Consider the following 21,268-nt stretch of genomic DNA (forward strand, 5'->3'; position numbering starts at 1 on the left):
ACAGGCCAAGCTTCACTCATCCTCAGCCACATTGGCTTGTGTGTTTTATGGAGCTGTCTGGTGTCATGTGTACTCTGTGCTGCATGACTCTCCTTGGTCTGACTTTTGCTTGATCTTCCATTCTCTTCTTCTTCACTTCATGCATGATATTTTTGCCTGTAGAATAGATGCTCTGGTGTTTGATTACAGACTGAATAAATCCAAGATTTAGGAAGAAAAAAACTTGATTACAGTTAATAATTTTAGCATTGTGCTTTTAGATTCAATCTGCTTTCAGTCGTTACAAAAAAGTAATTTGTTGTCCTTCTGAGCCACTATAAAATAAATGCTAACAATGTCGTACTGTATGTGAAATGTTCTATTTCAAAACCTATTTAAACTTTTTTTTTTTAAAGCATAACTTTACTTTGCTTGGGACCTGCTGGGGGTTATTTGTAGTAATGTATTTACTGTACGTACTGTATATTTGAGGGGTACCCAATTTATATGTAACTATTAATGATTGCTCATAAAAGTTCTAGAATTAAAAAAAAAGAAGTCTCATTATTTAGAATCGTGCCAAAATGTATTTGGTTCTTCTCTTCAAATTGTCTGCATCTCCCAACAAGCGTCATGAAAAACTGTTAAGTAGATTTTGTGTAATCCTGCTAACAGACAAACACACCAAACTCATCACTTACGCTCCTTGGTGGAGGTAATAATCGTTGAATTTCCCCAGTGCCAAGACAAATAAAATTGTTGCATACAATTTCACAGTTCTCTCACCCAGAAGTAACAAACACACTTCTTTTTTCCACAAAGATTTGCAGGAATTTTAAAGACTATGAAAAATTCTATATATTTCTCATATAGCCCGAACTGGGATTAAGGTTTGGTGAGAAAACTATTCCTATTCATTTGCTTAAAACATGGACCTGTGCTAAAACCCATCCTTTATATAATGAGACTCTTCACATTTGTCTCTCTGGAGGCAGAAACTCTTATCCAGCTGAGTTGCGTGTGTTTGCATGCCTCTTGAATAAAGAAAACCTGAAACAGTGAAATAAAGTTAAATCCATAGCTAATCCTTCTCAGAGGCATTAAGAAATAAGCAGTAAATATTTACATAAGCGCCCAATTTTCCATTCTTCCCATGAAACTCTGAAACATCTTATTCGTACTTGTTTGATGTACTCAGAATAAAGGGAATTACTGTAAAAGGGTACTTTAGTGGTTTCAAAAGATACGGTATGGTACCAGCCCAGACTTCCATTCAAATTAACACATCTGGGATTTAAATCATTCGACCATGGCAGTCGGTCCAAAGTCACCTTACACAAATCACTGACACATTTAGCTCACCGTTGTTTAGAATCCAGTTTTTAATATTTAAATGAACTATAAAAAGCACATTAAAACATTTTCTCATTTTAGTTACAAAAATGGGTCACCTAGAGGGTTTCTCATTGCATTCACAGAAGGACTTGAACAGTGGATGTCTAACACTTATTGTATTTCTCTCTTTAAAAAAAAAGATCCCCACCCAAAATACATAAATTTAATTGCTTAACCAAGGTATATACAGGGCATTACATCCTTGCATCTCTCAGGTCATCAAGAAGGTTTGAGGTATACAACCAAAATAAGAAGCCTGTCAGAAAACAGCAGAAATAAAACAACAAATAGAATTAAATAGAGGGAAAATTAATGATGTCACTGCTTCCTACAGGCACTGGATCACAACATTAGTGGGAGATGTTGTGAGCTCAGGTGATGCTTCTGGTTGTTTCACCTATGGTCAGAAGCACAAAACATCAAAGAGCCTCAAGCTTTGGACTGTCAGTATATACAAAGGGTGTACAATCTAATAATTGAGAATTGTTTGAATGCTTACTTTATTTGCTTCATGACAGGTACACAGTATGTTTTTGGCAGAAAAAAAAAAACCAGAATTATAAATTCATTTGATTGAATGATCTTTAACTTACACGGTAAATCTAACCAACACTGATATTAAAGAGCCAAAAGCAGAATCTGATACACATGCAAGTTTTGAAGTGGATTCAGAAATAACAGTATTGTACAAAATAATACATTTTTTTAAATTCTCAAAATACACCTTCTTTCTAAGCACCTCTTTATATGTTTTTGTGTTTTTTTTTTAAACAAGCACCATTGTAGTCGTTTTTATTCAGCACCTGGAGAATCCAGAGAGGAGGTCCGTGTCCCCTGATGGCGCCTGACCTCCTCTCTTGGTTTCCTCTAATTCACCCTCCGTTGCCACGCGTTCAAATGTCCTTCACCTTTCCTCCATAACGTGATTAAATCATGTGGTTCGAGCCCTACAAGGGCAACAAGTATTTTCCTGGGTTACACGTACATACATGGAAAGACATGTTTGCTACACCATCTCTTATTCAAAACTTGCATGTGGCATGGAAAAAGCTGGAGGGAGAAAGTGGGCTTTGGTGGTACCCAAAACGTCTCAACTTGACTTTCATTGCTGGCCCCCAAGTCCTTTGTTTGTTTTGCTTTTGTTTAGCCAAGGAAGCAGACGGGCCCAACTTCAAACCCAAACTTCTGGTTTGGGTCCCCAAAGTCAGTGAACATGACATCGATGATTGGAACCTGATCGATTTTGGGAGTATTTATCTCCATCACAGTCTTTCCGTAGCCCTTCCTCATCTGGAACAGGCAACACACAAATAGAGAGAAACCAATTTGATTAGATTATTATAAACAAAAAATACACAAAGCCAAACTAGTCTATCAATTTCCTTTACAGCTGAGCAAACAAGGAAAACTTTGCTAATGTGTATCTGAGAGTTTCACAGACATCACAAACCTATCACAGCTTTCCACTCCTCTTTGCTTCAACACTAATGTGATTTCATTTCAGAAGTAATAGTTCTGTTCAGCAGGTGCCAAATGAATGAGAAACTGATTACACCCTTCCAAAATGGTTCTGCTGCTTTTATTGGAAACCAGGTAGGAGTGAATCACCTCCTGGGGAGATTGTTCCTTTTTTTTTTTTTTTTTTTTAAAGCTGTGGTTCACTGAGATAAGTCATCAAAAGAATCTTATATTAAAGATAAATTGGGTCACATGAGTGAGGCCGGGCTATGGGCAGCGCTTACCGCACATCCATCTGAGAGGGCCTTGATGTAAGGATTGTTGTCATAGGACATCTCCTCATCGTTGGCACCCAGGAAACGCAGAGCCCTGTCATAACTGTCGCTGGGGGCGTCATGCCATGCCACTGACTGGTGGCAGCTGTAGGTGAAGTTTTGCCTGGCTGAGGCCGTCAGTAGTCTGAGGAAGGTCATCTGAACCATGTTTATTGAGTTTCCAGCTGTGTCAACATAGGAAAGCTGCCGGGGAAAGGGAGAAGAGAGAGAAGTCAAGGTCAAGAAGAGAAAAGACAAAGAAACTAGAAAAGCTACACATGTCACAAAATAGTTATCAAATAAACAGCTTGTGTCTGCTGCAAGGAGGTTATTTTCTTTCTTCGCTCTTTGTTTGTTTGCTGGTTGGTTTACACAAAAACTACTGAACAGATTTAAATGAAACTTGGTGTGTCATGGACCATGACTTGGTGTGTCATGGCGGCAGTGGCTCAGTGGTAAAGCGGGCGGTGGAGCAGGTTGTCCTATGATTTAAGATCGGCGGTTCGATTCCCACTCCCGACCCCCAAACAAATACCCGGAGGTGAGCTGACAGTGGGAGGTGTCAGCTCACCTCCGGAGTACTGCCGAGGCACCCTTGAGCAAGGTGCCGTCCCCTTTACGAATTGCTCATTTGAGGCGCACCAAGAAGGAGCTGCCTGCCACTCTACCTCCCCTGCATGCCTACAGGCCCCCTTGTGTGTGTGTGATACAGGGGCTTGTACTCACAAATATATATGTGCATGCGTTTGAATCAGTAGCTAGAGTGTGCGTTCTTAATTTCCCTTCGGGGATCAAACCAGTATGTAAAATTAAAAAAAAAAAAAAAAGGCTGAATGTCATTTTGATGTGGATTTAGTCTCTTACAAACTTTCTTTATTCTCAGATTCCATTGTGATTTATCAGAAAATGATGCGTGTAACTTGTAAAGGTTGTTTTTTTCTGCGTGCATCTGATAAAGATCCAAACAAAAATCCAGATACACCAGAGATGAAGAACTGCCTTGGCAAATTCCATTAACAATAAAATCCGTTTCCAGGGCTTAGAGTTTAATTTGATCAGCTTTATTGAATTGAAGGTACCATTTCTGTTTTTGTAAATAGATAAAGAAGAACTGTGAATAACTTAATACTGTACGAGTAAAACTAAGTGAAAGGAAAAAGAACTGAAGCAGTTGATTAAATAATTTTCTTTTAAACTGACAGACACATTAAACGGACCCAAATCACACTGGAATAATTTAAAAATATGAAATTGGTTAGTGTGAAGATACCTTACAATATTGTAATTAGAGGATGTAGTAGTCCCAGTAGTGGCTACTCGGAGTAGGGTAGCATTACATTGCACGTTATCATTACTTATTATAGTACCCAGAACACTTTCAGAAATCTGAAAAAAAAAAAAGCTTCTAGAAAACATGCTGCCTCACCAGAGATCTCACTATTCATATTTCTGCAAACCAAAGGATTTCTACAGTTGGGCATAAATTAGACTCATGGTTTTTTAATCGATAATTGTTGAATAATTGAAGCATTACTGACATAACCGTTTAATGTGTAAAGCACAGGTCACACAGCTGGAAAATGTCAGTTTAATAAGCATCAACTCAGTGAGTCTTTGATCCAGAAAGCTTGATTCTTATTTGAACATAAACTTCTGTCACAGTCAGTCTTTAAATGTCCGTCCATGGAAACTAATCAGCACAATATCAATTTGATGGAGCAAGAAAACTGTGTTTCATTTTTGAGCTGATGTTTACTGACAAACACTTTAACACTGGAGGTCAGAGGAGGCTGCTGGAGCGTTTTGGTCTGGGTATCCTGCTTGAATCTGCTTTAAGTTTTATTGATGTTTTGTGTTTCATGTGATGATTGTTCTGGTGATGACGTGCCAACTTGTTGATGATTAGTTTTGTCTAAAACAAAACTTTGCACTGCTTTATGACTTCATTGATGGTCTTATTTTCAAACTATGAGACAGCACATGCAGAGGGGAGAAAGTATGAAATTGCATTACAACTGGAGCAAGCGGTTTAGTGCACTTTAACAAACTTACCATTTTACCACGCTTGAACTCACTGAACCATGATCCAGGGATCTCTTTGGGCCATGAAGATATTCTGACCTGTGGAAACAAAAACAGATCATATTAATGGAGAACTTAAATTGATTTTGTTATGGATTATTCAGTGAATCCACTAAAAAAGTATTTTCCATGAAGAACAGAATAAAGGGTACCATCAGAAGGTGAAGATAAATGTGTGTAATTTCAATATCTTTGAAATATTGGTCTTATAAAGTTTATATGGTAAAATAATTCTTCCTGGTTGTTTTTGTGTTGTTTGGGCAGAAGTAAAATCTGTGCAAACATAGCCCTGAAGCATCCCAAATGGCTTCCTTCAACTACTTCAGTCTAGTGCTGGGCCTTTCCATGATGACTTGGTTTAATATGATGGCCAAACATTTTTAAAAAAATGATTAAACACAGGAAGTAACAAATAACATGTGCAAACTAAAAGTTACTCACTCCATTAGATTTCTTATCTGGATAGATGCAGGTTTCGCCCCCGGCAGTAAAGTTACAGTAGACTTTGAGTGAATCCCCAGGGCAGCCTTGGTTAGGATCAATCCAGTATTCGCCTGAGGAAAACCAAGCAAACTTGAACATTCTCATCTACAAATGTCCACAGAAAATGGCTCAAAGCTTATTTTCAAAATGAAGTGTGCCAGAATCATTGATCCTTCCAGAAATTATGCTTTGGAGCAACTTTCTGCTCATTCTCAAGGCTTATTCACTGCTGGATAAAATGGTATTACCGTGCCTGAAGCAAGGTGTTATTTACGTCCAGCAATTTAGACTAAATGTTTTTCCTCAACACAATTCAAATATTGTACATACCCAAACGATCCATACTTTTTGTCTTATTGCTCCTTTTTACATATTGATGTCCCCTATTCATTCAGAAATCATGTGAAAATCCTGAACTTATCCGTGTAAACATCCGGTTGTCAAAATCCAGTTGTTAAACTACCATGGGCTTACCATCAGGGAACTCTGGGTGACAGAGCTGCAGATCTTTGCATGTCCTGGCCGGGTTGTTCTGAGTGCCCATGGGGTATTTCATGCGCTCGATGTCCTGCTTGAGGTTGTTGAGAGAGCTGAAGATGTCCTCCATTCCCTCGCCGTAGTCCATGATGGCTGCATCTGACTGCATATCACTGGAACGTTTGCTCTTCTTGGGTGACTGAATTGGTAATGGCTCAATAACTTCACCTGGCGGACCCTGCAAGGTAAGGTGGATAAAAATTGCTTTAGAGTTTACACAAAAAGGCTGCCCTTTATATTTTTTACAGTGCTAGAGTTTGGTGAGAAGAAACAATATCAATAAACAGCATGGGTCTTAAATACGTACAGGAGGACCAGGAGGACCAATTGCACCCGTGTCTCCCTTAGGACCAGCAGGACCCTGAAATAAAAGTATGGATCAAAACATATTATCTGACACTCTAACGTACCCGCTGACAGCATGTCTTTTAAAACAGTTGCAGTACTCACACTTGAACCCTTGGCACCCTTTGGACCTTGAGGACCCTATGTGGAACAAAAATAAGCAATTAAGCAAAATTATTAAACCATCAAAAGAAATAAATGCAAGAATAGATTTGTGAAAACTTACAGGCAGACCAGGGGAACCTGGAGGACCGAGAGGACCAGAAGATCCAGAAATACCCTGATGAGATGAGATTATAGCAGAAAGACAGGGCATTAAAAAAAATATGTGAGATTTAAAAGCTAAAAACAATGTGACAGGCAGCAATGTTGAATGTATGAAACATTTTGAGAGACTTGTTACTGAAATAGAGGAAAAGTCTTCATATTGACCATCAAACAGTTAAACCAAGTGAGAACCTTTGTAAGCCCTTGTGCACTGACAAAAGACGACATTATAATTTCATCAAGCTTAGTCTCTAGGTACTTAATCTGACCAACCACCTTAAATCAATAAACCAGGGAAGATGAGGGCCACAGAATAGGATTCCGCAACGTTTATTGAATATAGATGAAGGTGATTATCAACCCTTTACTGGGAACAACCTTTAACCTCCATCCAAGCTTTTATAAATGCATTCCATGTTGCAGAATATTATATGGCAACGGTTGGAATCTGATAAACAGAAAGTGACCACAAGAGAAATCCAAGAAGGTCATGATGCTAAATGGAAAAGCATTCAACCAGTTTTTGTTGAATAATGCTAATATGGTGAAAAAATAAATGGAATCTTGTCTTTTCAGACCCAAAGCACTCAGCGAAGGACAAAAAATCAAATAAGTCACTTCTTTATTTTGAACATCCTTGAGCAATATGAAGGAGTAATCCAGTCAATCATAACCTAACCCCAGCAGAATATGAGCTCAGTGTGGATATGGCGAATGAAGAAAATGACGGGGTTTGGCTGCACTGCACTGCCACTTTAAGGTCGCTTTTAATCAACGGCAATGACTGTAGCGAAAGCAGGAGGGCAAAGCCACTAAAAAACAGTACTAGGTGGAGGGCAAATAGTCCTGAGGAACTGTGTGGGAACGGAGTCATAAAAAACTTACACTGTCACCCTTGCCACCGGGAGAACCTTGGGGTCCAGGCAAACCTCTGTCTCCTTTCTCTCCTTGCTCACCAGGGGGTCCGATCAAGCCGATCAAACCTGGGTGACCCTACAGGTTAAAGACACGTGCATACAAAATTTACAGCAATGACCTTCTATAAATAAAATTTTACTATATTATATTCTAACTGTGTGCAAGCATTTGTGATGACAGTGAAAAGACAGGAGAACAACACTACATAACACTGATAATGAATGTACAATAGAAAGTAACTGGGCTTCCTGACTTGACATTAAAACAACACACAATACAACACAATGCCTCTACTGTGTGCTTGAAATCTCCTCTCTGAAGTCATAATTGAGCAGCAGACAAATTGGATCAAGTTGGCTGTCTGAATATTCTTTATTTAACCAGAAAATTTGACAAGGGAAACACAGAAAAGGCAGATTAAATAGATTAGAGTGACAGATCAATTTAAGATGCATGTTCTGCTAGAGGAATTCTTTTCAAGCATCTGCTGCAAAAATCTACTTTTGTCCTTTAAATAATCACACAGCTCTTTAACCTCCAAAATGTTTTCTACCTGCTCCAAAGTCATGGGAGCTTTGTGCAAAAGGTGAGCATCCTTTACGGAAGTCTGAGCACACTGTGCAATAATTCGTTTTGCTGATCTCGGGGTATATTTTAGCATATTGTCGTAAAAAAAAACAAGAAAAAGGGCTGAACTCACCTTTTCACCTTTAGATCCAGGGTCACCTTTCAAACCAGGGAGGCCAGGAGGACCCTGCACAACAACAACAGAAGTTAAAAATCTATTTCACAGATTTCAAAGTTGGGACAAGGTAAGGAAAAAAAAAGACACCAAGACAAACAACCTGGAGCAGAAATTGAACCAAGACAGACAAAGAAACATGAAAGAGAATAAGAAAGAAAAGAAGTTCAAAGATGAAAGCCTTCCACATATTCTGTCTTTTGGGGAATAGTCAAACATTTGGGAAATAATAAAGAAACAGGCAATAATAGCAATTCCATCTGAGTTCAGTACAGTGCAATGGCAGGGTGAGTAAGTTTGATTTGAATGAACTCAAACAGTGAAAGTAAGGGAATACTTCTTGAAACCATAACTTTCCAACAATAGTTAGACTGATAAACAGCAAGAAAGAGTAAGAAAAAGGTGCATTGTGCATACTAACCATGGGCCCAGGTGGACCATCTTGTCCTGGGGAGCCGGGCAGACCTTGTTCACCCTGTGAAGAACCAGTCAATTGTAGTGAGCATTACAGCCTGCTTTATTTCCTTTGGCCTACTATTGATTGGTTTGTGCTCAGCACAATGATTAATAGCCCAAACAGGGAAAAAAGTGTGCTGGAATAAACAAGTAAAACTAAAGTATCAGCCAAATGGATGTATTGATTATTCCATGAAGTCCATAATCATGCCATAAAGGTGCTTTGTGTGTGTGAACTGTGGGCGTGCATTCATTATAGAGCATGAAAATTGTCAAATGTTTATGCGGTGTTTCATTATGCAAGATTATTGCTGTAGTTGGGACTCACGACGGGGCCGGGGATTCCACGCAGACCCTCTGGACCAGGCTTTCCTGCAGGTCCTTGGGGTCCAACCGGTCCTGTTTTACCAGCTGGTCCTTCAGCACCTGCCTCACCCTGTATGCAGATATACAAATACTGTGAGAACATGTCTCGAACTGAAAATGTGAGTAAATCACACCTGGCTGAAAGTTGGGTCCAGGTCGTGTCCAATTTTCCTGTTTTTGATTAAACCTGTTGGCATTTGCTTATATCTTAACAAACATTCCAGTTTGAATATATCTATTTAGGGGGAGGAGAATGTATCAGACATTATGGAATTTAAATTAAGAATAAAATAAGAACTTCACATGTTTGCTGTGTACTTTGTTTAGCGGTAACTGTAATCTGAGGATAGTCTCTGGTCAGAAATAGTGGCTTATAGATCAATGGTTTATATGGTCCTTTATCAAAACATTAACACTGAGATAATTTGACAACTTTTGGCCGTAGCAACAACACTTGATGTCTGTATCTCTGAATATTTTCATCAGATCTCAGTTGTGGGCTCTGTTTAAATTTAAGTTTTGCTCAGAAAGTGTGCAGTTGGGTAAATGGGGACAAAAACGCAACTGCAGTAATCAAGTGTTCCTGTTCATACAAATAAGGTTCACAGACAGACAAACCAACTAAAAAATATTTATTTTAAGGTCAAGAGAAAATCATGTTGGCCTAAAGATTAAATTTAAAGGGTTCTAAATTTGTCCAAATATATTTTGACAAACATCAAAGTACACAGTTATTTTCTTTGAGCTGGAAGGTATTATACACTGCCTGCAGAGGGTTCCAAGAAATGTATTACAACTGCAGTTTTTCTTTCAGTATCGAGGTTCAATTTAATTCAGGCACACAGCCAAGAATAATCTCTACAACAAAACATATTTCATTTAGATGATCATCTTTAATACCTCTAGGAAAACAACCAGGATACATAATGGGAGGAGAGCAATCTGTTCTATTCTATTGTATTCTATTCTATTTTATTCTATTCTATTATATTCTGTACTGTACTAATTATACTGTACTCTACCATATAATATAATATGGTACAGTATATTGAATGGTATTGTACTGTACAGTGGTGGGGCTGATTACAAATAATGATGAGTCGGTCTACAGGGAGGAGGTCCTAAACCTCACCCCCTGGTGCTCCCTCAGCAACCTGGGACTGAATTCCTCAAAAACCAAGGAGGTGGTGCTGGACTTCAGGAGAAAGAGGGAAGATCCCACACCTCTACTAATCCGAGGGGACCGGGTGGAACGGATCAGCGACTTCAAGTTCCTGGGAATGCAAATCTCAGAGGACCTTACATGGGACACTAACACCAGTGCCCTTGTGAAAAAGGTGCAACAGCATTTATACTGCGTAAGGTCCCTGAGAAGAGTAAACGTGTCTCAGGACTTGCTGCTGTCCTTCTACAGGTGTTCTGTGGAGAGCATCCTCACCAACAATATGCTGGTGTGGTTTAACAGCTGCCCTCACAGTGACAGGAAGGCTCTGGAAAGGGTCAGGAAGTCAGCACAGAAGGTCGTAGGTGTACAGTTATCCTCTATAACACCAGATGTCTGTGTAGGGCCACAAGCATCACCAGTGATGGTTCTCAACCCGCCCACAGCCTGTTCTCACTGCTGCCTTCTGGGAAGAAGTACAGGTCCATCAAGGCCCTACTATATACCATACATGGACTTCCCAGTTAACGTAATTTTAGAGTGTCATAACTGTTCCAACAATTTTCATGTTTTTGAGCAGAAAAGTCCAAACAGCAAAAACGGTCTTTAACTAACTACATAGAGTTCTGTTCATGTAGTCAGCTAACAGAACTATCACTTCTCTAAAATTTCTTTCCCACTTCCTCTTTTGACAGGTGCCTTTTTTTTTAACGTTACCTCCTTTCCCAATCTCACGATTTGTTAGCTTTCTTTTATCCATTTAGCCTGCTAACATTCATCTATGGCTTCACAATGACCGCCCAGCGCAAGCCATGATTTGCTAACACAAAGTCGTTACGTCACCACGTTGGTTTTTGACTACGTTGGGTGCGTTTGGTTTATAATAGCAATACATTTGTTTTATGTTTGGTATGAAGTCTGATATTATAGTTTTATCGTGGAATTTCCACAGGTTTCCGCTATATAATATATATTATAATATAATATTATATAATATAATACATTATATATTTTCACCAACAATAAAAGCTGGCTTGATGCTTGGAGGGCTTCTAGTCCTTTTTACTGTTTTTGAAAATAAGCTACAGCACACTGTGACATACAAGTGAATATCAGCTTCACTCAAATGGACTGAGTCCATAAATTTTCATCCAGTTCACGGTGGAAATTAAATTACCACTGTGTTATTGTGCTCTTAATTCAAGACGGAGAGCAACGTGGGTGAGTTGTGGGGGATTAGAGGATGGGTCGTGAGGTGCAGATGAGTGACTTGCTGAGACGGCTCTACTGTGTGACTGATGGATTGATTTTGTTACCTTGGCTCCTTTCTCTCCTTGCCTGCCCTCTGCACCAGCAGCCCCAGGAGGTCCCTGATGAGGATGACAGGACACAGCTTTAGCATGTCAACACAGCATTAACACTCCCAAACTGTTCAATAACACTGAACAAACAAGTGAAAAACTCACCATTTATCTTTTACACATACAGTATTTTCAAGGCTTTCCAGAACATCAGTCAGCAAACACAAGTATTTGTTTGCATATGGCTTTTTTTTTTTAAATTGCTTGAAAATAATGGGCTAGAATGAGAAATGATTGCTCCAACCAGACATTTCACCACCTCATGTCAGCCTCGTGGGAGAACACTCTTATTAGGTTTCATATTGATCAGTTGTCTTTCCTGATAAATACTTGATAGGCGCTGTCTTTGAGCAGGAATAATAAGCCAATGCCCTTGAATGTGCACTACTTTGGTTATGTCAAGTTCTATTCGACTGAGATGGATATGCGTTTGTCTACCACCAATAGGTCAGTAATGCAGGAATACACACAGGAAATACACACAGCCTTTTTCAATCCTGTTGAGAGGTGGCAGATCTTTACTTTCCGGTGAGGAGCACCTTTAGACCCACAATGATTTCTTTCAAGTCCACCTCCAGTCTTCCCTCTTCAGAAACACTCTCCATCTAAATTCCACTCTCATTTGGCCGACTGAGGCCTGAGTGCTATCGACTGAGAGCCTATAACGCGAGTTTTGTGCCTTGTCTTGGGGCTTTCATCTTCCCCTGGTGTGTACCTCTTACTAGTACTGAGGAGGCAGCCTTTTGATCAGAATAAAAAGACACTTCAATTATTGCACAGCATACAGCAGCCTAAGTCAACATATTAGTGGGTTCCTCTCACGAGGTTGCATTTTTGTTACCTCTGCAGAATCTGGTGTATTAGACACACATTATTACTGTTATCAACTGCATAAAATGTCCACTAGTTACTAAGAAGGGACAAATGGAGAAAATGAATAGTGACCTGAACCATAATTGTGAACAAGTTAAATGCAGTTTTAAAACATGAGTAACATCAGATGAATCCCAATCTGCTGCTATGCTGCACTCTGCTAGTGGCAGAAAGAGATTTAAATACTCTTATAAAAAATAGGATGGGAGAAAATAACCAACAGATCTTAAATGACTTGCTAGGGAATTACGTATTCATAGGAGCTATTGGGTGCCACAGGGATCATCTCAAGTCCCTTTTTTTTTTTTTTGGAATGAATAAAGGACCTGCGTGTGATAGAATAGCCCTATGCCTTATCATAATCCCTGAGGCATTTATGTGCAGAATATGCTGATACTATGCTAAATGTAAATTTGATCAGGAACATTTGAAAAGCAATCAATCTAGGTTTAAAAATGTATTTTTTTTAATAGATCAAGCATTCAAATGCAGTCAGTTGAGATTGTGACTGTCTTTTTAATAGGGTCTCATTTTTATGTGGACTTCGAACTCTTCATCATATTGGAAATATGTACATTTTTAGATGTATGTATTCATAAAGTGTCTTACTGGTTCCAGGCTCTCAAATCTCAGTCTCATACAATGGGATATATGGGGAAGATATTCTTATAGGATAGAGGAAAATACCCATCATCCTAACATCAGGTTTTAATATGGTAAAATCTGCAGTAACTTAAAAATGGACTTAGTTTCTTCAGCAAAGGTCAGCAAAGAGCTCAGTGGTGGCAATCTCAACACAATGAATTAAGGTTTTATTAAATTTTAGTTATTATTTTAATGCTGCGCCACTTCAAAGCTTCTCCTCTGATAACCATATAAAACTTCACCATGTCTCTGTTATGCTTTTGTTTTGGTCTGGCTGTCAATTATCCCCGGATCAATAATGTGTCAGATTCTCTATCTCTCTCTCTTCCTTCCTGCTGCCACAAGGACGTAAATGAATTCTTTTGCAGCTATTTTTTGGCAAGCCTGTTCAATTTGTCACTAACAAAAAAAAAAAAAAATTCCATCTTGCAATTCATTTCTCAAGAAGCCTTCAAGAGGATTTCTTTGCTGAGAGCACAAAACCCTGACCCCCTAAATCTCCCACTTTGTTTTCTCAACTCCACTTTTAATGAAAATGAATCTCTCCTGGTTTGACACCAAGATTGAAGAAAAAGATGTTCCAAAATGAGGTGGAATACTGGTGTCCTGGAACACAATGCCAGACACACTCCATTCATCCACCTTGTAGGCCCTCTGAGTCATTGTGAAGGCCTTAGCAACACACATCATGACTCTTCAAAAACAAAACAACAGAAGATAACTGGATTACTGGAGTGGTGCCCAAAAAAGTTTAAAAATGCATGGCCACATAAAATCAAAAATACAAAAATAAAAATAGTAAAGTAAAAAAAACCTTTCAGTCTGATTGGATGACAACAGACTTACTCTCTTGCCAGGTGGTCCCGGTGGTCCCGCTTCTCCTGACGGACCTGGAGGTCCCTGAAGAGAAGATAGAAATAGGAGATAAGGATACAATTAAAAGCATTAAGCATCAAACATGTATAAACAGACTGTTCTCATGTGAATTCTAGTGATAATGATTCTTTAAATCTCTTGTTAATGTTGTACGTGGCATAAAAACACAAAGATTATTTTTTCATTAAATGAAAACTATCCCAAGATGACAGTGGTTCCTAAAATGATGCACACTGTGCTCCCCGAGATACTTTCATCCATTTATCTCTGACTTAATTGCAAGCGATTAAACCATTTTCCCCATCATTTGCATGGTTAATATTTCACAGTGCTTTTTAAAAGTTGAGCAGAAATATCCAAGTTTTAAGTACACAATGATAAAGCAATATATTTGTCCACCTCTCCTGGAAGATTGAGTTAATCTTATATACAATATATATTCTTCAATAAATGACTTAATGTGATTTTCTTTGACAATGATTAAACTTATTTCTATTCATAAATATTAAAAGGAGCTGTTGCATTTCACACAGCACCAGCACAGCAGTGCTACTCTAATATTGAAATAAAATAAAAAAGAGATATTCATGCCTCTTTAAGCACAGTCACAGATATCTTATAACACACCTTCCAAGTAAAACATATACAGTACATGATACATTTAAATGTAGCTGTATTTCTCATAAATACTCTGAAATGATAACTTACTGGCTGGCCGGCCTCGCCATCATCTCCTTTCTCTCCTCCTTCTCCATCAGTGCCCTGCAAAACAAACGTGTACATAACAACCGCCATTGAAAGTACTTATTCTATACCAAGTCATGCATTTGTGGCTTTGGCCAACAAATATTGGGAAACACTGCTTTAAAGATTTCATACTTACAGCTACACCTGGTTCGCCGGGAGGGCCAGGGTCTCCGGGGAATCCAACAGGACCCTTTGAAGGGGGAGAAATTGTGTTTTGTGCATCAAAACAATACCGAGGTGCTGTGTAGATATTGCTTACATATTGGTTTTAAAGCCACACTTAAGAGATTGAACAGTGACTTAGTTTTGGGGCACCAGGCTGTAACCACTGAAGGCAAATTAATGGATGTAATGATGATGTTGCAAATCCATGAAAGGCGTCGCTGCACTTCATTACCATGCAGACATAAAACTTAATTTCCTTCAATTATAAGGCTTTTTAGTTCATGACTGACCAGCTTTTGAGACAATCTGGCAGACTTACAGGGTTACCCTTTGGACCATCATCTCCAGGGGGTCCCTTGGCACCAGCAGGTCCGGCAGCCCCAGGTGGGCCAGCCTCACCCTTCTCTCCTCGCTCGCCTTTTGGTCCCTGCAGCAGCGGAGGATGAGAGGAGTATGTCCATTTTATCTGCTACACAGTGCGCAGTGTGTTTCCATTGAAAACATTGAATGGAGTCCAGGAAATGACACGTGGTCAGAGGTTGCTGAAGGAAATTGGATCCAAAGGTGGTCTCAGTGTCAGTAACAGAGAACAACAAGTGCTGATGGCCCACGCTGATGATGTGAAATGAGATTGCACACTGCTCTCGTTTTCTGCACCATGAGCTCTTAGATATGATGCTATTGCGGCTCTGATATCCTGACAACTCAGTAGTCTCAAAGGTACAACGTGTGGCATTTCTAGCATCAATGGAAACACCATACACCTAAATGACAGTAAATATGAAGAAACCCAGGACTGCTTTCAATCCGCTTCTGCATCTTTATTCATAAAGAGCCTCAAACCCTCACGCTACTCTATTTGAAACTACAGTCCCCTCTTCTTGTTTCATGTATTAGAAGACTTTGGTGATGTTGCAAAAGAAGTCAATCAGTTCTCTTGATTATGATTCACAAGCAGTTTCTGTTAAATTTTAGTGAACCCCCTTCTTTCAGTGAAAATAAAGAGCATCAGTTTTATCTATTCTCCAGCTTTGAAGCCATGTTAAATACTTGGTTTATGCCTTCTCTTTCCTTGTCCTTTCTACATTTACATAGCACATGTAGACATCTATTTTTCTTTTCTAATTCATAAATTTTTTATGAATTATTATATATTTATTATAGTGAAAATCTAGTAATCATTTCCCCCACTGAAATGAATGGATGCCGAGGAAAATCATCATTCAGGTATATAAAAAGTGTTCAATATTGTGCAGATTAGTGTGAAAAACTCATTAAACTAACAAATTAAACAAAATGTATCCAGCACAATTTTTGTCAGTAGAAACTAATATCTAATGATGACTATAAATTATATTAGCTGTGGCGAGTTGTTATCAGTGTGATAAATCAGTAATAAACTTAACGCTTTGATGAAAAAAGATAATTTTATGATGAGAACTTGAGCTGCAGACTGACTTTGGAAATGTCAATGACACCAGCAGTGTGATGGGGATTTTGCAGGGGACATTATGGATGCTTGTAATCATGGTTCTCTGACACTCCCTCTAGAGAAAGGCCATCTTTTTAATCTGCTGCTGCTCCTAAATAATGAGGAATGGGCCAGTGGAGCTAATAGAGCCATCAACAATGGCTGCTCTACAAAAGTAAGACAAAATCAGTAACAAATGTCTACTTCACAATAGCACAGCTAAATAAATTGTTATGGAAAGTAAACATTAAAACAACAATAAAGTTCAGCTCAAGCAGTGTGATTAGAAAAATGTTGAATGTCAATGAATAGGGCTAGCAAAAATTGTGGGATCCACTATAGTCATATTGTAACTGTGAAAAATGTGTGAACACTGAAAGGCTCTGAAAGTAGCTGACTGGTGTTTAAATACTGACTTCCTGCCTGGTCGATGCAATCATTATTCGTCAAGTCGGAGGCACCTGGCATATCCTCCTGGTAATTATGTCTTAAGAGTCTGGGAAGAGACTCGATTTGGCAGGTTATGCGGACATGGGGTGAAAAGCACAAGAGTAATACTAAGCTGAACTACTCATCTGAGCATGACGAATAATTACTCTGAGTGTGGTGAACACACTGTTTCTCTGAAGAGGAACACTTCCTGTTGGATTTTATTCTAGATTTGCCTAAAGCTATCTATTAAGCAGCTTTATTCATAGGGTTATATCAGAGAATATATGTTGCTAATAATGCTAATACTATACAATAGAACATATTTAGTTCAAGGCAGAAACAGAGCTCACTTACCCCAGTCCCAGGCTCTCCAGATGGTCCTGGGTTTCCAGCCTCACCTTGCTCACCCTGTGGGTAAATGAAGCTCACCGTCACATAAAAGTCTGTCATAGTAAAGCAGTTCTTATAAAGGAACAATGACGTTAACTTAAAAAAGGTAGTCTTTTTATTTAATTTAATCTAGCTGTGTAAAAAGTGCTGTTCTCCTAGATTGGGAACCCCATGTTTTATATTCTAGAGGTGTTTTAACGGCTGTGTTGCAGCATTAAGTATTTATGGTGCAGCCATCTGACAAATGGCACTAAAATGGACAACTCTCCTTAGAAGTGTTGTAAAATAGACATTAATAGTGTCAAAGCATTAAGTCAAACAAAATGCCTGCATATATGCAATGAATAAACTGCCGGTTGTAAGAAAGGCGGGCAGCCGGGAAGACTGGTGAGGCATGGTGGGTGGGTGGCCAGTGTTTCTGTCCTATTACCCAGCATGTGACCCTACGCCATATTGAGACTCTTACCTTCTCACCGACAGATCCCACAGGGCCCACTCCACCAGGAGGGCCTTGAGGACCCTGCAGCAGGAAATAAAGGAGGTGAGTCATCATCCATCACCTTGGCAGAGGACAAGTGATGACATCCAAGCAATTTGATGTAAAATAAGTGGTTATGCTTCAGAAGATGTAGTTAAGATTATCATACAGTCTTATAAGGAACCAATTCTTTCTAAAATACACCATGTCAGTTTGTTTACACATTGTTAACTAATAGTCATACATACATCTGCTCCACTTGGACCTTGAGGACCTCTGGGGCCAGGGGGACCAGGAGGGCCCTATAGACAAGAAGGAAAATGTCATTAAAGTGTACAAAACTTTTAATAGGTTTGCTTACAATGAGCAGCTGCATTTCTTACCATGGGGCCAACATCACCATTCTCTCCCTTCTCACCAGGAGGTCCAGGAAGCCCCTAAAAACAAGATCAAAAATAAAACATTACTGGAAAAGAAATTAAAAGAAAAGAAAAGAAAAAAAAGAAAAGACAAAAATGAGGTCGTGCAAGTGCAAGTAGATGAATAATTGTTTTGTGCAGCATCCATTGCTGTGCATTTGATTTGAGTGTTATAAAACATCACTGGGATGCACTGAAATATCAAGGATATCTGTGGACATGTACACAGGATAAATAAATTGCTTGAGTCTACACTTTTTTTTCGTGCAGTCTAGTTCCATTAAATATTTAGTGGATGGAAGCTGTGCAAGGTCAAAAGCATGTTTACCACAAAATTAGCAAGAGACAATGTTGTGCAGACAAACGGGAGAAATCACTTAGAAGAATCAAAAGTAATGCAAATGAGACTGAAAGCAAAAATGCCTTTTAATAGCAGTGTGTGAAATGGAAAGGAATTAAAGCATGTATGAGTTCAATGTATGAAGGAACCTGAATCTAAAATATCTCAAATATGTTGGCATGGAAGAAAGCGATGATGCATCGGCAAAGATTAAGATGACTTTATTGATCCTACCATGGGGAAAGCTCAATATTACTGTCACTGATGATATGGGAGAAATGACGGGAGCATCAGTCAGATGATTTTATTCAACAATTCTGTCTTCAGCTCCAGGAGAATGCAAGAACATACTCTCCTTGTGTTTGCTTTCCCTTTAGTCATCACCTACTTCTTCATCTTCAGTCTGAGGTGCAGACGTAGATTTGGTCCCTCATGCATGCTAAGTAAGAAGTATGGTCAAGACCTCATGTGAGTTTGATCCCTGACATTTCTACGAATAATTGATGTGATTAAATAATCTTTTGGTGCTTTGCATGTGTAAGTATCCGTTCTTGATTCAGGTGGGGGGGGGGTCCTCAGTCCCAGATTTTCAGTGGAGGACATCAAACACTTCTACTTCTACATGCTTTACACCACCCACAAATACACCCGCCACGGAAAAAACACATCCCAGTTTCTGTCTGTGCGTATCGACCAACATCATCTGTATGTTTATATTGCTATTTGCAAGTGTTTTGTGGGTGTACTAGAAAGTATTTGTAGCTGCACACTGATTTTTTGCCATGCCAAGGGACGTCCTCCACGTAAAGGTCTCCTTGAGTCTAATATCGTAAGCAGCACTACTAATTATGCAGCATGTGCTCGATGAGGAGATGACGATCAGAGCAGGTCAGTCGATGCAATTAATGGAATCGCAATGGGACACGAATTACTTCCAATTAAAAATCTATTGAGTACTATTCTGCAGAGATAGGATGGCACATTGGAATGATGAGCAGTAGTCTATGTAATTTCATCAAGACAATAACCCCAATCTCTGCGGTGCACACTAAACATGTTTCAGAAGAGAATACAATGGAATAAAACTAATAATTACTAACAAAGGGACCACTTCTACAGTTCCTACCTCATTAGATTATTATTGTAGGGATTCAAAACATCATTAGGCATTATAGTAGTGTAAAGTGTTTTTCAATCTGCCTTTTAAATGATTGTAATCTTTTTAATCTGGCTTTAGCAACATTTTTTCCTCTTGGTCTTTCCCTTTAACACATACTAACTAACAAATCTACATCTGTGTCTCTGACTGCACATAATTGTCCGCCCCCTTCCATATTCTTTGATTCTATGTGGAGGATCATTATCATAAACTCAACAAAATACACTTCATAAATATATCTTTTATTTCTTCACTCTCGCAGGGATCCTAGCAGGGGCTTGGGAGTATGCTCATCCAGTCTACATGTATTTAGTGGACTTGGAGAAGGCGTACGATCGGGTCCCCAGGGACATGCTGTGGGAGGCACTGCGGGAGTACGGGGCGAGGGGGCCTCTCCTCAGGGCCATCCAATCCCTGTGTGCCCAAAGTGAGAGCTATGTTCAGGTTCTCCGCAGTAAGTGAGACTTGTTCCAAGTGGCTGTTGGCATTCGCCAGGGCTGCGCTTTATCACCAAATCTGTTTGTGATTTTCATGGACAGGATATCGAGGTATAGTTGTGGTGAGGAGGGGTTACAGTTTGGTGGGCTGAGGATTGCATCTCTGCTTTTTGCAGATGATGTGGTCCTGTTTGCATCATCGTCCTGTCATCTGCAGCACTCACTGGTCTGGTTTGCAGCTGAGTGTGAATCGGCGGGGATGAGGATGAGCACCTCCAAATCTGAGGCCATCGTCCTTAGCAGAAAGCCGGTAGATTGCCTCCTCCGAGTGGGATCAGGTTCTTCCACAAGTGAAGGAGTTTAAGTATCTTGGGGTTTTATTCACAAGTGAGGGGAAAATGGAACGCGAGATTGGACAAAGAATTGGGGCAGCAGGAGCGGTATTGCAGTCGCTTTACTGCCCTGTTGCAACAAAGCCGAGAGGCAAAGCTCTCCATCTGCCGTTCAATCTTTGTTCCTACCCTCACCTATGGTCATGAGCGATGGGTCATGACTGAAAAACGAGATTGCGGCTACAAGCGGTGGAAAAGGACTTTCTCAGGTGGATAGCTGGTGTCTCCCTTAGCGATAGGAAGAGAAACACTGCTGTTCGCGAGGGGCTCAGAGTAGAGCCACTGCTCCTTCGTATGGAAAGGAGTCAGTTGAGGTGGTTTGGGCATCTGGTGCTGATGCCTCTGGGGCACCTCCTTAGGGAGGTAACCTGGCACGTCCAGCTGGGAGGAGACCTTGGGGCAGACCCAGGACCAGGTGGAGGGATTATATCTCAACATTGGCCTGGGAACGCCTTGGGATCCCCCAGTCAGAGCTGGTGGATGTGGCCGGGGAAAGGGAAGTTTGAGGCTCCCTTTTGAAGCTGCTGCCCCCGTGACCCGACTACGGATAAGCGGTGGAGGATGGATGGATTGATGGAT

General features: G+C 39.7%; 1 protein-coding gene across 5 annotated transcripts in view; it reads right to left on the minus strand.

Annotated features, from left to right (window-relative positions):
- Positions 1-1,339: 1,339 nt before the first annotated feature.
- Positions 1,340-21,268, minus strand: part of col11a1a (collagen, type XI, alpha 1a) — a 74,672-nt gene continuing 54,743 nt past the window's right edge. For all 5 annotated transcript variants that reach the window (XM_068343698.1, XM_068343700.1, XM_068343697.1 and 2 more), the window contains 21 exons: positions 18,326-18,379; positions 18,191-18,244; positions 17,931-17,984; positions 17,429-17,482; positions 15,491-15,598; positions 15,143-15,196; positions 14,968-15,021; positions 14,230-14,283; positions 11,821-11,874; positions 9,305-9,412; positions 8,942-8,995; positions 8,479-8,532; positions 7,746-7,853; positions 6,820-6,873; positions 6,699-6,734; positions 6,556-6,609; positions 6,186-6,426; positions 5,670-5,782; positions 5,199-5,267; positions 3,117-3,350; positions 1,340-2,664 (listed from right to left, as the gene is read on the minus strand). In XM_068343698.1, coding sequence (XP_068199799.1) covers positions 2,518-2,664; positions 3,117-3,350; positions 5,199-5,267; positions 5,670-5,782; positions 6,186-6,426; positions 6,556-6,609; positions 6,699-6,734; positions 6,820-6,873; positions 7,746-7,853; positions 8,479-8,532; positions 8,942-8,995; positions 9,305-9,412; positions 11,821-11,874; positions 14,230-14,283; positions 14,968-15,021; positions 15,143-15,196; positions 15,491-15,598; positions 17,429-17,482; positions 17,931-17,984; positions 18,191-18,244; positions 18,326-18,379 — 1,812 coding nt within the window. In that variant the 3' untranslated portion in view covers positions 1,340-2,517. The remainder of the gene's footprint in view (positions 2,665-3,116; positions 3,351-5,198; positions 5,268-5,669; positions 5,783-6,185; positions 6,427-6,555; positions 6,610-6,698; positions 6,735-6,819; positions 6,874-7,745; positions 7,854-8,478; positions 8,533-8,941; positions 8,996-9,304; positions 9,413-11,820; positions 11,875-14,229; positions 14,284-14,967; positions 15,022-15,142; positions 15,197-15,490; positions 15,599-17,428; positions 17,483-17,930; positions 17,985-18,190; positions 18,245-18,325; positions 18,380-21,268) is intronic.

Source organism: Antennarius striatus, chromosome 20, assembly GCF_040054535.1.
Source record: "Antennarius striatus isolate MH-2024 chromosome 20, ASM4005453v1, whole genome shotgun sequence".
NCBI lineage: Eukaryota > Metazoa > Chordata > Actinopteri > Lophiiformes > Antennariidae > Antennarius > Antennarius striatus.